An 18,215-nucleotide genomic window follows, 5' to 3' on the forward strand; every position below is an offset into this window, starting at 1 on the left:
TCAAACAATGCCACAGCGGCCACGTTCATTCAGAGAAGTTTCTCTGGAAGGCCTCCGCAACTTCCTTAGAATGGGCTATAGCGTAGTTTACTTTTTTCGGTTTACAGTGATTTCATCATCCGCCTACTTTTCCGTACACTCCGCCCTCTTCCACAAGATCTCACACCGATGCGTGCATGGAAGCCACAATCCTATACGGAGAACAGCAGGATTTTCGTCTAGTGAGAGGGCAAGATTTTCAGACTCTAAGGTTTCGAGAGTTTAGAGCTCCCTTCTTCAGACACCTGAAGATGGGAGCTCTGACTTTCGCAAGCTTACGCTCTGAAAATCTTGTTGGCCTCTAAGGTGCCACTGGACAAAAATCCTGCTGCTCTACTGCAGACCGACATGGTTACCCACCTAACTACTATATGCAGTATTTCCATCACTCCTTAGACGAAGTGTATGTATCCTTGAATTTTAAATTAGAATCCTAAATTCGTTTACTTGGAATTAAATCTAATTGAAACCAACAGTGCTTCTAAACAAGGTTATGATCAAGCAACATGCTTAGTATAACACTGCAGTTTTAAACAGACTAGAAAGTTGCTTCATATGTCCAGAGCTTATTTACACAAAGCTACAACTTTGTCTCATTAAGAGTAGGTTTGCATCTCCAAGATCAAGTGGCAAATGTGGCTTGAGTGTTTCCAAGCAAAAACACTAGGAACACCAAAGCAGGAATATATATATTTTAATTAGATGTTAATTTTAATTTATAACCCCCCCTTAAAATCCTATTTGAAAAAGCAATGATTACAAATAAGTGTGTATTCCTAGTTACAGTGATCCAGATGTTTCATTTCTGTAAAATCAGCATTATGAGCAGTACATTTTTAAACAATTTCAAATAAACCTTTTTAGATCTTGGGTGTATGTTATAACATTTACAAGCTTCCTTGCAAGGGAGTTTGGGATTGTGTTTTTTTGCAGGAGCATAAATGACATATGAAGGTACCATCTTTTATATACTGTATTTTCCCTTGGAGTTAAGATACAGAGGCACCAACATCGTGTGATGGCAGACTATATTTCTGGGAGCTAATTTATTTTTAAAGAACCATAGAAGCTACTAGTCACAAAATGGAAGTTGGGTGGATGGAGCCCATCACGAAATGGCAGCTTGTACAAATTTTAGTGTGAGCAGGTCTGCAGCGCTTAGAGTTGCCAGCTGCCTGGTGAAACAATGTCCTGTGTCTTTAACAGAAACTTACAAGGATATTATTTACCTCTACTGTAAAGAAAAACTTCCTCTGCTGCCCATTTCTACACATTAAACCTCTTAAAGAGATAACACATTTTTCTCCCGGCCTGTTGGCAATTCTAGCAGTGCTCAAGCGTGAACAAGTTTCTTCATTCCCCCCTCCCCAAATCAAACCACCATCCCAAATTGAAGCTCGCCCTGAAGGGAAAAAATACCATTACATCTGTGTTTTCCCTGCAAGAGGGAATGGGAAGCTTTGTTGCAAGGGGAAGAATTGAACAAATTCCTTTCCTCTTCAAAGCAAGTGTGCATGCATGAAGAGAAGCAGATTATAATGGTTGCTAGTATCCTGTCCAGAGCAAAGATCTGTTTATGTTCCTCTCCCTCTCCTTCACATGAAAGAGGAAAGTTGCTGTGGTAGCTTTAAAGGGAAAGAATGTGTGACTACAGCACAGTGGAGGATGGGGTAAAGAGCTATTTTTAATGGTTTGAAAAGTGACTGTTCACTCTAGAGTAACCTTTTAAAGCCTTGCTTCAAGTTGTCTTGTATTGATCTCCCCAGACAACTCTTCCTTATGACAGCATTATCAATTAATAATCTCTCACCTTATGCATCTCTCAGTTGTAAATACTAATATTTTTTCTTCACAAAATACTGGGTAAACACAAAACAAATCTAACGTGTTACTGAACAAAGCCCAAAATGTTTCTAGTAATAGCAGATTAGAAATTAAGCACCAATAATAAGTTATCAGTGCTCAACTGTCAAATGAATAACTTTCTAGACAATTGTGATATACGTTAAATGGATTATAGTTCTACAACCAACATAATTAACAACATGCAGGTCATAAACTTAGAATCAAGACTGCTATGGGCAATAGTTTATAACACAAAGGCCATTCTACATTAGAATGTATACATCATTTTGATCAGGTTATCTTAGATAGGTATTCTGAAAGTGATCCAAAGCAGACTGCAAATGAACTTACTTGAAGCTGAAGCGTATGACGAAGGATGGTTTCCTCTAAAGCATGAATCCATTTCTCTCTCTCATCAGCATCTCGAGCTGGGAAAGTATTAAAATATATTTAACTGGCTTTGAGACAACAGATAGCAAATTAGACCAACTTCAAAAAGCCAGCTGTGTTAGTATGTTGCGACAAAGACACAGTTTTGCTGTTAAGTAAATTAACTAGTGATGAATAACTTGGCTGATAAAAGAAAAAAGTGCTTCATAGCTCGTGAGGTTTGACAAAGGAAGACTTACTGAGAAAAACAAATTGGTTGTATTTATACAATTAAAATCCATATATATGCAACCTTTATGGCAAATACCATACAAATACTCTAGCACATCAGCTAAATTGTGAAACTTTACAATTCTTTACCAGTGCTTATAGCATTTTGTAGAGGGAAGAAGGCATCTAGAAATAGTAAACCAACTGAGAAGTCTCTACTTATAAACTAACATGGCAGACAGCAAATCTGTTGCCACACCAACAACCCCACCACCAGTAAGTCATGATCTCAGTCCATCCTCTTATAATTGAGTTTAATCTGTAGAGCCAGTTCTGCACAACTTATTTACATTGGTAACTTCAAGTGTCTTAGCTTCATTTTAATGAAATAATATCCTATATGTAAAGAGTTCATTTCTTGGTTCCAGTCACACTTGGTGTGACCAATGTACCTATCCTATGCATGTCTACACAAACATAAACCCCATTGTGTTCAAAAGAGCTTACTTCTAGAGAATATCATAGGATTGCAGCATAAAATATGGGATAAAGGGGGGGAGCAGATGACAAAAAAACCCAAATGACTCCATTTACATAATTACTGAATTTGTATCTTACTTTTTCATCTGAATCCCTAAAACAGTTTAAAGTACCTATAAAACGCAGCAGATTCTTTACAAAAAGTAAAAACCACATCTTCGTTTGAGGGTGAATCCAATTGAAAAAGGAACAAGTGTCTGTTTCTTTGCCTGCTGCTGTATCCTCTCTCATGGCTTTCTATTACTGGATGCCTGGTCTCACACAATTGCTGTGATAAATGAAGGTCAAGTGCAGCTGACTCAGGAAAAGATGTGTGATAGTGTTTTTGCTTGAGTTGCTTCCTGCTCTGTTATAGGGCATTTGGTCTTACATGGCTGTTCTATTAAGAGTGTGAAAGAAAACATCATGCCACTGCTAGAAGCCCTACAATATCCCCCCGCCCCGGCTGCCATTCTAGTTATTGGCATGTCATTGATAGGGTTCTAACCTGGATGACATGAGTTAGCCTAATCTTATCAGAAGTTAAGCAGGGCTGCCCTTGGTTAGTACTTAGGAGGACACCAAGGACTTCCAGGGTTGCTATGTAGAGGCAGGCAATGGCAAACCACCTCTGTTTGTTTCCTTCTCGAAAACTCTACAGGGTCATAAAAGTTGACAACTTTTACACAGAGAGTTTTTTCTTCTTCAGCTTATGGGGGATGCTGAAAGCTATATACTTTTCTCCTAGTCCCTTCATACTTCTAAACACATGCTGGGGGGGGGATCCCCAGTTTTTTTGGGGGGAGGGGACTTCTAAAATCACAAAACATTTTAGAGCTTCAGTACTCCACAATGGAAGGAATCACTGGAAGCCAAAAATAAATGAAACAATAGATCTTCCCTACACAGTAAATCAAACATAGAAGTTAAAATAGTCTACTGACAGCACTCAGCTCTCAAGGGTGGGATCCCACTAAAGCAAGCAATATCATTAAAGATGCAAGAATTGCTACATTGGTTTTCTTCCAGCCAACCCACCTACTGTCTGTTTCACTGATAAAATAGGTTCACACTCCGCTTTGTGGCTCTGCCAAGACATAGGCAAGACAAGCATTCAACATGTGGGCTGAGAAAGATCTTGGTTGACTCATAACTGCTCAAACCTTCTTGGGAAGGGCTTGCTCACCTTAAAGAGTTCTAAAGTTAGTCTATTACATCATTAATAGTCACAGCCACATGTCATGTGGCACCTTACTGATTAATACATTTGTGGTACTATAGTTTCTGTAGGCTACAGCCCACTTCATCATATGTATGAAATGGCCTTGCATATTGTTGAGATTATATAGCATAGATAAAAAGGGAAAATGTTTCACATACAAAAGGCCAAAGGATAAAGACAGTCAGTTGAAACCATTCAGAGATACAAGCATTATAGCTCATTTACCATAGCAGTAGTAATTTTTTTAATTACAAGCAATGAAAATATTAGGATTTATTTCAATATATTCAAACCTTTCATTGTCTTGGGTATGGAATGTTATACAGGTACTCTACTGTGACACTGATGCAGTGTCATAGTATTGCAGTAGCTAAGTGACAGCTCTGTTTATGAAGCATACTGCAAAGCAGTATGAACAGTCATTCACAATGACCACCAACAATGTAGGTTTTCCAGAAAAACTTGAGTGTCAGAATTTTCTGGTGCCCTAAATAAACATATGAAATCAGATCATGCTCTGTTTTGATTTATATTTAATACACCCCATGATAATTTTATGTCCCAATAGCAACAAATACTTCAGCTGAAATAACTGATTTTTTTTCTAATCAAGGCCCATTTGAATGGTAGATTCAAACAAATTCAAAGATTTATGTGGAAATATTTATTGCAATACTTCTAAAGACAAAATTGCATGAAGCTCCCTTATATTTATTTACACTTAAGTACTAACAAATAAGTACCAAAGCATGATGACACACTAAGTTTAATACACTCAAAGGACATATGCCTCGCTGTTCTGTCATCTATTCCAATAGAACTTAATTCTCTTCCACAGAGGTCACTGCAACATCTCAGTTTCTCTGTTACACTCTGTAGCAGCACTTGCAAGTTCCATATCAGACTGATGCAAATCTGCTTAAGAACTACTAGAACTGCATTCTTGTTTATTAAAACATTATTTTACCAATGAGTCTATGGCCAAGGGCAGCTTATCACACTTCATCTTTTTCACTAACTGTTCTTGCAACTGATTCTTTGAGAACCGAGGACAAGCTTAACAGTACGATCATTTGTTAGTTCCTGTGTCTGGATTAAGGCGAAAAAGTCTTTCCAGTTCCATTCACAACCACGAGTATAGATGCATATACTTCCTGCTTCCCAGTTCAAGAAAAGAGACAAGACATTGCTTTGTGTGCTTACTAAAAGTGAAATAAAAATTAATCAGTTTTGGTTTTGCTTTCACTTTTAGTCAGATGAAATAGGAATTTTAGCTTTTATTTTGATTTGACCTACACAGCCAATCAGGCAAATTAGTAAGTTTAGAACAATGTATAAAAGGTTCCTCCACCCAACTCAAAACTACCTGAACAGAACAGACTGTATGTGAAGGAAAATTAATAATAGTAAATAGCCAATCAGATATATGAAACTACTAAATTATAGCCGTTCTAGCTTCTGTTTGTTGATTTTGTTCTTTGACTGATTGATGGCATTTCTCGAGATAATTCATTGGTGAGATGTGTGCCCGCCCCTGAGGAGGTTTCTGGGTGAAACAGCAGGCAATACTGCCGGCCCTGGTTGTTGGGCGGTACAGACATGTCTTCGGGACATTTTGCTTCCTGCAACACTCCTCACACCTGTTGAAGAAACAGAAGGACCTATTTGTGTTGACTTATATTGACTGAGACTTTCTCTCACTGTGCTGTTTATTCCTAGATTTTTTTCTGCTAGATCATACTGAGGGATTAGCAAATTTATATTACTAAAGACTATGGATTAATCATATAGCCATAATATTAAGCTAGCAAGAAGCATAAGATGGATTCTTTATGTTTTAAAAGTAACTGGTCTCTGCCTTTATCCACCACCCCCTTTTCTCCCTAGCTGTACATGGAAAGAGAGAATGTCTATCCTTGAAGATAGATAACTGGATATTCCTGAGGGTATATGAAAAGGGCAAAGCCAGAAACAAAGGGAGAATTATAAGTTCCACCCACTTCCCCCTTTTGGAGAAGAGAGTTTGTGTAGAAAAGTAACCAGTTGTGGAATGAAGGAAGATGCTGCTATGGAAACCAAGAAAGGATGGCAAATGATGTTGTCGCGAGACTGAAAGGTGGACAATAGTCCAATCTAAAGGTGTAAAAGAGATCAGGTGCCTTATTTTGAATGTGACTTTCGTTTCTCCAAAATGATGTCACAAGCCCTTAAAAGTAACATGTGCTCCTTTGTTCTGGGGTACATTCTGAGCTCATCTTTGTAGCCTGTACCTATATTTGCAAATATACTTTTTTTCACGACAGCCCTTATCTGTCTCACCTCTTCTGTCCAGCGAATTGGAGGGGCAAAAGGGAAAGCACTTTTGTGTTACAGATTCTGGCACTCCAGACGGGACATCTCCAGTGCATCCTAGCTTCAGTTGCGGAGTAAGAACTCAGCTGACATCCTGAGAATACGCGCGCACCTTCACTTTTTGGGACCTCTCTGGCCTTTCAGTGGAGCTCGTACAAGCAGCGGACTGGGGCACTGTGAGAGTCCTCTAGAGGCAGCTAATGGCTAAGCACCGCTTGCTGAGCGAAGCAAAACGGTGAGTGCCCCGAGGCAAAGAAAAAAAAAAGGCGAAGTAAAAAAAGCGCTTGGGAAAAAGGTGCCGCCTCTGTAAATCCGAGAGTTAGCCTCATTAAAGAGCTGCGGTGAGAGGTTCGAGCAATGGGAACTAATGAGAGTAAAATTCCTAGGGGAAAGCCCCTAGACTGTGTGGCTAGAAACTGGGAAATGATCGTCGGAGGACCTAAGGGGTTAACAGAAGAGCCTCTCGAGCAGTTAATTTATTTGTCCACACGACAATGGCCAGTTTATGATTTGTACAATGGAAAAAAGTGGCCAGCCTACGGGACGTTTGATTTAGCCACTGTGCATGATTTGTTTGCTTACTGTCAAGATGCTGGGAAATGGGATGAGGTTCCGTTTATTTTGTCTTGGTTACATGCTATGGAAGATCCTGATAAACTACTGGTGGGGTGTGAGAGGAAATTGGGGAAAGTTTTGAAGAAAGCAAATGTGGCAATGGTAACAAAAGACTTAACCCGGTCTGAAGCGAGGGAAAGAGCCCATAGGTTTAAAGAGGGAAATAGGGAAGTGCATGGGCTACCCCCACCCCCTGATTATTGGATGTATCTGACAGGGGGGGTGCCTTTAGTTGCTCCTGGCATGCTTCCTCCACCTGCACCCCCACCTCAATTACAACCCCCTATTGAGTTGCCGGGGAGAGAGGCAATAGATCAACTGCAGCAACAGCCTGCATCACAAGTACAGAGGAGATCGCAGCATGTAATCCAGTCCACAGATTTGCAATCTCCGTTGAGTAAACCCTCCGCTCCACCTTTTGAAAGGGAAGGGGGAGCAGGACAAAGGCAGTTTACCATTTCCACGGCTCCTGTGAAAACAACTCCCTGTCATAATGTGCAAATGCTAGCAAGCTCTCCCCTTTCATATCCTGCCTCCACAGCCAATAAGCATCCTCTAGGGTGCGAGTGCCTTCCTTGCAGAAATCCTGGGTGGAATTTTCCTGATGCAGATACCCCCCAGTCTCCTCCTCGTGGAGCACATCCAGCTTGCTGCCAGTGTATGCATTGTATTGGGAATTTCTCACCTTCCCCTCCCACTTCAGCTGAAAATTCTGGGGTGTTTAGTTCTGAAGCTTCCTCCCCAGAGCGAGAATTGTCACCTCTTCTCATGGCTCCTTTAAGAGAGCAAGCTGTTCCAGAACAGCAGGAGTCTGCTTTTATTTATGTGCCTATGAGTACGCATGAACTTCGAGCCTGGCAAGAAAAATTACCTCCATACAGGGAGGACCCTGACAAGGTGGGAAAAGCATTTCAGCAGTTGTGTGAGATGCATCAGCTGACTTTTGGTGATATTCAACTAGTGCTCTCCCAGATTCTGACCCCTGAGGAGAGAACGTTGGTAACAAGGAAAGCCCAAGAGCTATTTAGAGCAGAAGAGGCAGTGAGAACAGCAGCGCAGGGAGGGGAAGCAAGGAATGTAAATGACATAGTGCCCACGGACGATCCTAATGGGGGGCATCAGACCCCAGCTGCTAGAACTAGACATGCCATGTACCGGGCTTACATTGTAAAGGGGATGAAGGAAGCAGTGCCCCGCCCAACCTGTCTGAATAAGATCTGGGTTAAGCAAGGAAAGGATGAAGATCCTACTACTTTTTTGGGCAAAGTCATGGATGCTTTTCGGAAATGGGGAAATATGAACCCTGAGGACCCAGACAATCAAAAGATGTTAAATGCTGTGTTCGTAGGGGGCGCTGTAGATGATATTAGGAAAAAGCTACAGAAAGATCCAGACTGGGGAACCACCAATATTTCTACATTGCTGGATAGAGCATATCGGGTGTATTTAACAAGGGAGAAAGAGATTGAGAAACAGAAGACTATGATGCTAGTACAAGCTTTAACAAACACACAAGGAGTGGGAGGAGGTCGAAGTGGAAATGGAGAAAGAGGAGGCAGCACCCAACGTGGTTGGGGAGGAAGAAGAAGAGGAGGAAGAGGAAGGGGGGAGCAACTTATGCTAAAAAGAGACCAATGTGCAAGATGCAAAAAATTTGGACATTGGATGAGGGAGTGTTCATTGAACCAGGAAGACACTCAGAGAACTAGCATTGTTGACCCCGCCTACCAGATGTTTGAGGAAGAGAAATAGGGGAGTCAGGGGTTGCAGCTCACATAGACTCCACTCGACGAACCCCTAGTAAAAATACGAGTGGGGTGTCAGAACTGTGGCTAGATAATGTCCTTACTCCAGACTACCTTCTGCAATCAGACAAAAGCCCGTTGTTTTCAAAAGTTTACTGAAGAAAGAATTCATTATAGTCCACGGGCCTAGATACAATATCCAGGCTGGTACACGTGTATTGTTACGAATGACAGGCAAAGCATGAGTTACAAAGTATCAGAACCCAGCAGGCCCAACCTCCCCCCATAGTTCTCAAAACAATCCCTTTGAAGCTGAGAAAGCGAAAGTTTCCCAAGGCTGGAGAAGCGATAGCCAAAACAATCCTCTTCCGTGAGATAGCTGCTGGGAACATCTTGGCACCTGGGAACAAAGCACTTAGAATACTGAAAGAATTAATGTGGAGTCTCTTTGGTTACATACATACACTTCAACCCTGACATTCTGCCTCCTCTAAGATGCCCCTCCCCCAGGTTTGAGCGGATACCGAGTGTGAAATGTTCTGACAAGTCTGGGTGCATGTACATGTGAGGAGTGCACCCATTCATCAAACCCAGAGTCAAAATCCTTCCATCTGATAAGGTAAAATAACTGGTTCCGTTTAAGTTTAGAGTCCAAAATTTGCTGTACTTTGTAATGGGTTTGATCATCAATTAAGGTTGGTATGGGAGGGGCCCAAGCATGCCAGTGGTCTGCTGCTGGTGTTTTTTTTTCAAAAGACTGACGTGGAAGGTATCATGAACGTGGCGCAGATTCTTTGGCAAATCTAAGGCAACAGTCACTTTGTTGATTACTTTTCTAACAGGAAAGGGTCCCAAAAATTTCAAAGCAAGCTTGCGGCTGGTTTGCGTTACTTTCAAGTTCTTTGTGGACAGGTAAACAAGGTCTCCTGGTTGCAAGTCCCATTCGGCCGCACGATGGCGGTCTGTGTATTTTTTGTAATCCTGTTTGGCTTTGTCTAGATGCTGTTTAATTAGAGTCCATTGTTGAGCAGCTTCCCCCCACCAATCCGAAACGTCTTTGGCTGTAGAAGTAGGAGGGGGGAGTGCTTCAAACGGGAAGGGTTTGAAGTGAAAACCATAAACGACCTTAAAAGGAGTCTCTCCAGTAGATGCATGTACACTGTTATTATAGGAGAATTCTGCGAGGGGAAGCAAATCGATCCAGTTGTCCTGTTGAAAGTTAATATAACAGCGGAGGAATTGTTCTAATATTTGGTTAGTTTTTTCCGACTGTCCGTCGGTTTGTGGGTGATGGCTTGAACTTAAACCTTGCTCAATACCCAGAATTTGTAAAAGCTCCCGCCAGAAGTTGGCAACGAATTGTCCGCCGCGATCCGAAATCACCTTTGATGGAAAAGAATGCAGTTTTACAATGTGTTTTAAAAATATATCTGCTAGTTTTCTAGCTGAAGGTATAGTGGCGCAAGGTATAAAATGAGCTTGCTTGGAGAATAAATCCACTACAACCAAAATACAGTTGTGACCTTTGGAGGGGGGTAAATCAGTGATAAAGTCCATGGATATTGTTTCCCACAGTTTGCTTGGTGTTTCTAGAGGTTGCAATAGTCCTGGTGGTTTGCCTTTGCGGGATTTGGCACTGAGGCAAATGGGGTAGGATGCTACATATTGGGAAACGTCTTTGCGCATGCCCGGCCACCAAAATTGGCGTTGTACTAAATGAAGTGTTTTCAAGTACCCATAGTGTCCTGCCGTAGGGGCATCATGACAGCGTTGCAAAACTTCCTTTCTTAGACTTTTGGGTACATAGAAGCGGTCTCCCCAAAGCCATTCTCCTTGTTCAGATTGTTGCAGTTTGTCTTTGGGTACATTTCCCCCCTCCTTTTCCACTTCAGCTTTTAGTTTTAGTCTCCACCCCTGATCGGGTTGAGGGGGTTGGGTTGTGCGGCTGCGCGTGGTCACCACTCCCCCTAATTGCGTAGGCGAAAAGACGGTGTCTATTGTCTCCTCCCTTTTGCTTTTGTGCTGGGGCATGCGTGATAGAGCATCAGCGAGAAAGTTAGTTTTGCCCGGTAAAAAGTTTAAAGTGAAATTGAATTTAGAAAAGTATTCCGCCCACCGCAGCTGTTTAGCATTTAGTCTTCGGCGGCTGCGTAAGGCTTCTAAATTTTTGTGGTCTGTCCATACCTCAAAGGGATGACAGGCTCCCTCCAACCAGTGTCTCCAGGCAGCAAGTGCTGCTTTTACAGCGAAAGCTTCCTTCTCCCACACATTCCAATTTCTTTCTGCTTCAGAAAATTTTCGGGACAGGAAGGCACATGGCTTAAGTTTTCCATCCTCCCCCCTCTGCAAAAGTACGCCTCCAATCGCGGTGTCGCTGGCATCGACCTGTACCACGAAGGGGCGATTCTCATCGGGGTGCTGTAGGACGGGTTCAGAAACAAACTGCGTTTTTAGGTGGTTGAACGCCGTCTGGCACTCTGGTGTCCAGTGTAATTTGGCACCAGGTTTTTTGGCTTGTTCCCCCTTGTCTTTGGTTTTGAATAGTTCGGTTAGGGGAAGCGAGATTTGGGCAAAGTTCGCTATGACACTGAGAGATCTCTGTCTTTTGGTGCTACACCTCTGAAGATGCCAGCCACAGCTGCTGGCGAAACGTCAGGAACTACAATGACAAGACCACGGCGATACAGCCCAGAAAACCCACAACAACCATCGCTATGAATTCTCTGTAAAAGTTGGCAAAGCCCAAAAAGGATTGTAATTCCTTGCGGGTAGAGGGTGTTTGCCAGTTTTGGACTGCTTGTACTTTGCCTGGGTCCATCTTCAAACCATCTTTGGAGATGCAATAGCCTAGATAGGTGAGTTCTGTTTTATGAAACTCACATTTAGATAATTTGATGGGCAATTTGTTACACATTAGAGTGGTCAGAACCTTTTTTACAAGTTCCACATGTTCTTCTTCCGATTCTGAATAAATTAACACATCATCCAAGTACACTACTACTCCTTGGTATAAGAATCCATGCAGTACTTCATTAATCATGGACATGAAAACCGAAGGGGCCCCGGCCAGGCCGAACGGCATAACTAAATACTCAAACTGGCCGAGGGGCGTGTTAAAAGCGGTTTTCCATTCATCACCTGCTTTGATACGCATGTGGAAGTAAGCATCTTTTAGATCCAATTTTGTAAAGATCTTACCTTGTGCCACGATGTTGAGTAAATCTCTGATGAGTGGAATGGGGTAGGCGTTGCTGGAGGATACTGCGTTGAGTCCCCGAAAGTCCGTACAAAGTCTTAATCCCCCATCCTTCTTTTTAACGAAAAGTACTGGAGCCGCATGCGGACTGTTAGCGGGTCTAATAAATCCTCTTTGAAGATTGGTGTCAATGAATTTACGAAATTCTTCCCTTTCGTTAGGGCTCATGGGATATAATCTGCCTTTGGGCAAAGAGGCGCCTGGTAATATCTCTACTGCACAGTCCATCCTTCTATGGGGAGGTAAGGAATTGGCTTCTTCTTCAGTGAAAGCTTGAGTGTAAGATGGTTGTTGGGGGTTTTCCGGGCTGTATTGCCGTGGTCTTGGCATTGTAGTTCCTGACGTTTCGCCAGCAGCTGTGGCTGGCATCTTCAGAGGTGTAGCACCAAAAGACAGAGATCTCTCAGTGTCTTTTGGTGCTACACCTCTGAAGATGCCAGCCACAGCTGCTGGCGAAACGTCAGGAACTACAATGCCAAGACCACGGCAATACAGCCCGGAAAACCCCCAACAACCATCGTTCTCCGGCCGTGAAAGCCTTCGACAATACATCTTGAGTATAAGCTCTGTATTGTTTGGGTATTTGGTTGACTTCTTCTTGAGCGAGAAGAGCTTGTTCAGTGAGGGTAGGATTGGTACCCCAATTTTGATTCCAACGGTGATTTTTACAAGTATCATGGGTGAACGTGATACTCCCAGCTGCCTAGTCTATGTAGGGGTTGTGGTCCCACAACCATCTGCTTCCCAGAATCAATGGATTTTTGGCGGTGGCACTAATTACAAACGATCTCACTTCCCAATGTTGCCCCATGCCTGTTATGAGTGGTGCGGTTTCGGTAGTGACCGGATTCATGTTAGTGCCATCCATTTGTTCGAAAATAACTGGAGTTTCCAATTCTTTAATGGGAAGTACTAATCCATTCACTAGGGCTGGTGCAATAATGTCTCTAGAGCAGCCCGAGTCTATAAGAGCTTGAACACGGATGTGCATTTTTTTATCTGGATTCACTAACGTTACTGGAATGAAGAGTATGGACCCTTGCGGTCTGTTCAAAGTAGGAACTGACTGAGGTTTGATCTGCTGTTTGGGTCCTTTTACGACAGATCCATTTCGTTTCCCGAGGTAGGACTCTCTGGATTTTCCTCCCCGGTTAGAGCTGTTGAATCATAGTCCATTATTTCTTCTAGCTCTAACCCTCTTTCGGGAGGATTTCTACGAGAAGCTCCTCTGCCTCTTGTTGTTCTGGGAGCTGGTGTCGGGCACGGTGGCGCCAGGTAGGCTGTGGGGGCTGGACGTCTTAGTTGGAGCGGAGTTCTTTGCACAGGCCGGTACGGACATTGCGCCGCAAAGTGACCACTTTGGCCACACTGCAGACACAAACCTTGTTGCCATCTAGCATCTCTCGCTCCTCGGGTAGCATATCCAGCACCTCTGCCTCCTCTAACGAGAACTGAGGAGCGCCTTTGACCTGCATGTTGTTGTTGTTCCACTAAACGGACTTCTAGCATGCGGTTTTCTACTTCACAAGTCAATTGAATCTACCCCAGTAAGGTGGGAGGATTATCTTGCATGAGGGCTCTATCCAACAACTTGGGATTCATGCCTTGTTTGAACAGAATTATTTTGGTTGATTCCTCACACCTTGGGCATTTGGCGGCAAGCTGTCGGAATTTTGTAACATAGTCTCTGGCCGACATGTTGCCTTGCCTAATGGACTGCAGTCCTGTTCGAGCTCTTGTCTCCTCTAAAGGGTCTTCATATTGAGCTCGCAGTGCATCCACTAGCCCTTGAAGCGTATTTAACTCAGGGGCCCCTATATCATACAGGCCTACATACCAGTCTGCAGCTTTTCCTTGGAGACGAGATCCCAAGTGTTCGATTTGACTGGCTTCATCTCCGAATAGATGTCCCCATCGATTGAAAAATTGCAGGGCTTGGACTAGGAAAAATCCTAATTTGGAAGGATCTCCATCAAATGTGGCTTCTAACTTTACCCATCCCATAGGTAATTCTTGCTGCCTGGCCGCGGGCGCCGGTGCCGGGTAGTAATCAAGTGGTACGGGTTGCGGCTGAGGTTGAAACGGAGGCTGTTGGGGCCTCGGCTGGAGGAGGAGCCCCTGGAATTGGATGTAGCAGGGGGGTCCCCTTGGTGCAGGCAACATCGGCGCTGGTTGTAACGGTGCCGGCTGCCCCGGTAAGGGTTGGACGGGGGCGTACCTCGCGGCGCAGGCAAGAGCGGAACGGGCTGCAGCAGGGCTGGGGACGTCCCTCTAGGCGCGGGCAAAAGCAGCGCTGGTTGCAATGGTGCCGGGAGTGTCTCTCGTGGAGCTGGCAGCAATGGTGCTGGTTGAAGCGGCACGGGTTGTACTGGGTGAGGAGTGTCTCTTGGGATCGGTTGTCTTGGTACTGGAGTCCCTCTCGGCCCAGGCGTCAGTAGCGGTTGAGGAGTGGTCCCCCTTCCAATCGATCCCGGTATCGGAGAGAAACGCGGGGTGGCACCTCTTGGTAATGGCGCCAAAAGTCTCGGCAGAAAAGGTTGCCCACCTCCCTGAGAAGTTGTTCATGGAATATATGGTGGTGTGGTGTCGGGAACTTCTCCCAGAGGACGTTCCGGGGTACCTCTCGGGATTGTCGGAGGTTCCTCTATAGGTACTCCCCCACCATCTCCGTTTTCTTCCACTTCTTCCTCTGAGTCTGGCTCAGGGCAGGGATCCTCTGGTTCAGGACAGGGATCCTCTGGTTCAGGGCAGGGGTCTTCTGGTTCAGGACACGGATCCTCACCTAAGTTTGGATCTGGCGGTTCATCCGGTTGTTGCGGTATACCCTCTACCGGAAGCGGTTGAACTGGACCCCTCACCTCAGTCCTGGGGATATACTTTTGTAGGTTAGACAGGCTCTGCTGCAGGCTTGCTGGCAGCTCCCGATTTTTTTCCGAGCTTCCAACCACGAGTACGGATAGTAGGTGAACTGCATGGGCCAGACTCTCTTCCATGCCTGTCAGCCTTTCCTCTAAGATTTGCACGCGATTCATATTTCTTTCAGTATCGGGATACTGAGGTGGTTCCTCGGTGGCTTGCGAGGTATCCACTTATTCAGTATACGATTCTGCACAGGCTGCCCCGGGCCAAGGCTTTATCTCTCCCATACCTTGGGTCCCTGCACCCTGTTCTTCCTGGGACCTCCCTGCCAAGATCCCTTTCGCTAGTCCTGTAACCGCTGAGATTCCAGCGTCAATTGCTATAGTCCTGCTTTGTAACTGTATCCACGAGTGTTCACTGAAGTCTTGTTGCCCCGACCACGGGGTAACTTCTGCATAGTCCCACTCTGCCTGGTCGGCTTCTCTGTTCCAGTAGTGCCAAGGTAGGCTACTAGGATGTTCGGCAATTACTCCTAAACTTCGCCGGCCGTCCATCGGGGGTTGCATGAACACGGTGCTTGCCCTTCTTTCTCTCACGTCCCGCGGCCTCGCGCCCCACTGCGTCGGAGTCGGCAAGGATATCAACGGATCTGCTGCGGCAATGGGCCGGGTATCCGTTCTGCTGGGAGCGACTGTATAGATCGTAGTAACAGCGGATCCTCTTCCCCTGGGAACAGGTCTTGTAGGTTCCAGTCCTTGAGAACCGGGGGAGGCATATGGATCAAACAAAGGGTCCCTGTCGGGAACGACTTTGGTATCCATCTTCTCCGGCTTAGGCATTGGAAAAAGGGTGATTCGTAACAAAATGTCAGAACTGTGGCTAGATAATATCCTTACTCCAGACTACCTTCTGCAATCAGACAAAAGCCCGTTGTTTTCAAAAGAAAGAATTCATTCTAGTCCACGGGCCTAGATACAATATCCAGGCTGGTACACGTGTATTGTTACGAATGACAGGCAAAGCATGAGTTACAAAGTATCAGAACCCAGCAAGCCCAACCTCCCCCCATAGTTCTCAAAACAATCCCTTTGAAGCTGAGAAAGCGAAAGTTTCCCAAGGCTGGAGAAGCGATAGCCAAAACAATCCTCTTCCGTGAGATAGCTGCTGGGAACATCTTGGCACCTGGGAACAAAGCACTTAGAATACTGAAAGAATTAATATGGAGTCTCTTTGGTTACATACATACACTTCAACCCTGACATTGGGCAACAGGTCTACTCAGCTCTTGTCGATTCTGGAGCTGCTTATTCAGCACTTCCAGACATTCCAAAGGACGTTTTCCCAACTGATCACCAAGCATCTATAGTGGGGATAGGAGGAAAAGTTGCTGTCCAACCCTTTCTTACTCCATGTCCAGTTGTATTAGAAACAGATGATGGGGCCACCTGGCTGGAACACTCATTCTTGTTAACACCTTCCTGCCCAGTAGCCCTCCTGGGAAGAGACCTCCTTTGTAAGCTAAATGCTATTATTGAATTTTCAGACAAAGGTGCCAAGCTCCAGCTGCCTGTTCACCAAGGCCCAGAATATATGGCACTACTGTCAGAAGCTACTATGCCACAATCTAATGCATCAGTTGAGGATTCCATTATAGGAGAAGTCAATCCCCAAGTATGGGCAGCCCCAGGGAATCCAGCAAAGGCTAAAGGGATACACTTGATAGAAATCAAACTTAAGTCTGGACAGGGACCAGTCCAAGTAAAACAGTATCCACTCTCGCAAGAAGGGCATAAGGGGTTGAAGCCCATTATTCAGGACTTGATTAACGAAGGGAAACTGGAACCTTGTGCATCACCCTTCAACACCCTTATCCTTGCAATACCCAAGGGGCCAGAGAAGAAAAAGTGGAGGCTGGTCCAAGACTTAAGGGCTGTAAATTCTATAGTAGAAAGCAGGTTTCCTATAGTGCCAAATCCTCATACCTTGTTGGCCAGGATTAACCCAAGCCATTCTTGGTACTCAGTGGTGGATTTAAAAAATGCATACTTTTCTCTGGAACTCCACGAGAATTCAAGGGACTTATTTGCTTTTGAGTGGGAAGATCCAGATACCCATGTGAAACAGCAATTGAGATGGACTGTTTTGCCCCAGGGCTTTGTAGACTCTCCTGTTATATTTGGCACCACCCTGGAGAAGGCCCTGCTTGATTGGTCACTCCCTGAGGGAGTCCAGCTTCTTCAATTTGTTGATGACCTTCTTCTGAGTGGGAGCAGCAAACAGGCATTACAGGCTGCTACTGTAAGCTTGTTGAACTTTTTAGGAGAAAAGGGATACCGAGTATCTAAAGAAAAGGCTCAACTCTGTAAAGAAGAAGTTTCTTATTTAGGCCATCGATTACATCAAGGGACTAAGAGACTTACCCCAGAAAGATGTGAGGCTATCTGTCGCCTTCCCCTACCGAAGACAAAGAAACAACTGTGAGCAGCCTTGGGAATGTCAGGTTATTGTAGGTCCTGGATTCTGGATTATGGCATTCTGACCCAATCCTTAATGAAGAAGACAGCAGCCAGTGGGCCAGAACAATTAGTATGGAATTCTGAAGAGGAAGCTGCCTGGAAAAAGCTGAAGCAAGCCTTGATGAGCGCTCCAGCTCTTGGACTACCAGACCTGTCCAAACCATTTGAATTGTTTGTCTATGAGAAGCAAGGCTGTATGACTGGAGTATTGACACAGAAGTGGGGACCAACCATGCGACCAGTGGCCTACCTTTCAAGACAGCTTGACCCAGTAGCCAGAGGATGGCCTGCATGCCTTAGAGCGGTTGCTGCAGTCTCAATAGCACTTGAAGATTGCCTTAAGATGACCCTGGGAGGAACAGTGAGGGTCCATGCTCCACATGCAGTGCCTGAAATCCTCCAGCAGAGGGGAGCCAAGTGGCTAACAAATTCCCGCCTCATCAAATATGAAGCCCAAATGATTGGAAATGATGGAATTACTATTCAAGCCTGCAACCGAATCCAGCCACCTTGCTCCCATATACAAATGAAAAGCTTATTCATGATTGCCTTGAAATTATTGATGAAGCAACAATGGCCAGGATTGATCTAAAGGACCAGCCTTTAGAAAATGCTGAGAATGAGTTCTTTGTGGACGGCAGCAGCTT

At 44.5% G+C, this 18,215-nt stretch overlaps 1 protein-coding gene across 2 annotated transcripts in view; it reads right to left on the reverse strand.

The window, feature by feature from the left end:
• OSBPL9 (oxysterol binding protein like 9) overlaps positions 1–18,215 on the reverse strand; it is a 163,625-nt gene that overhangs the window by 92,274 nt on the left and 53,136 nt on the right. For both annotated transcript variants that reach the window (XM_054979827.1, XM_054979826.1), the window contains exon 4: positions 2,236–2,312. In XM_054979827.1, coding sequence (XP_054835802.1) covers positions 2,236–2,312 — 77 coding nt within the window. The remainder of the gene's footprint in view (positions 1–2,235; positions 2,313–18,215) is intronic.

Source organism: Eublepharis macularius, chromosome 5, assembly GCF_028583425.1.
Source record: "Eublepharis macularius isolate TG4126 chromosome 5, MPM_Emac_v1.0, whole genome shotgun sequence".
In the NCBI taxonomy this organism is placed as follows: Eukaryota; Metazoa; Chordata; class Lepidosauria; order Squamata; family Eublepharidae; genus Eublepharis; species Eublepharis macularius.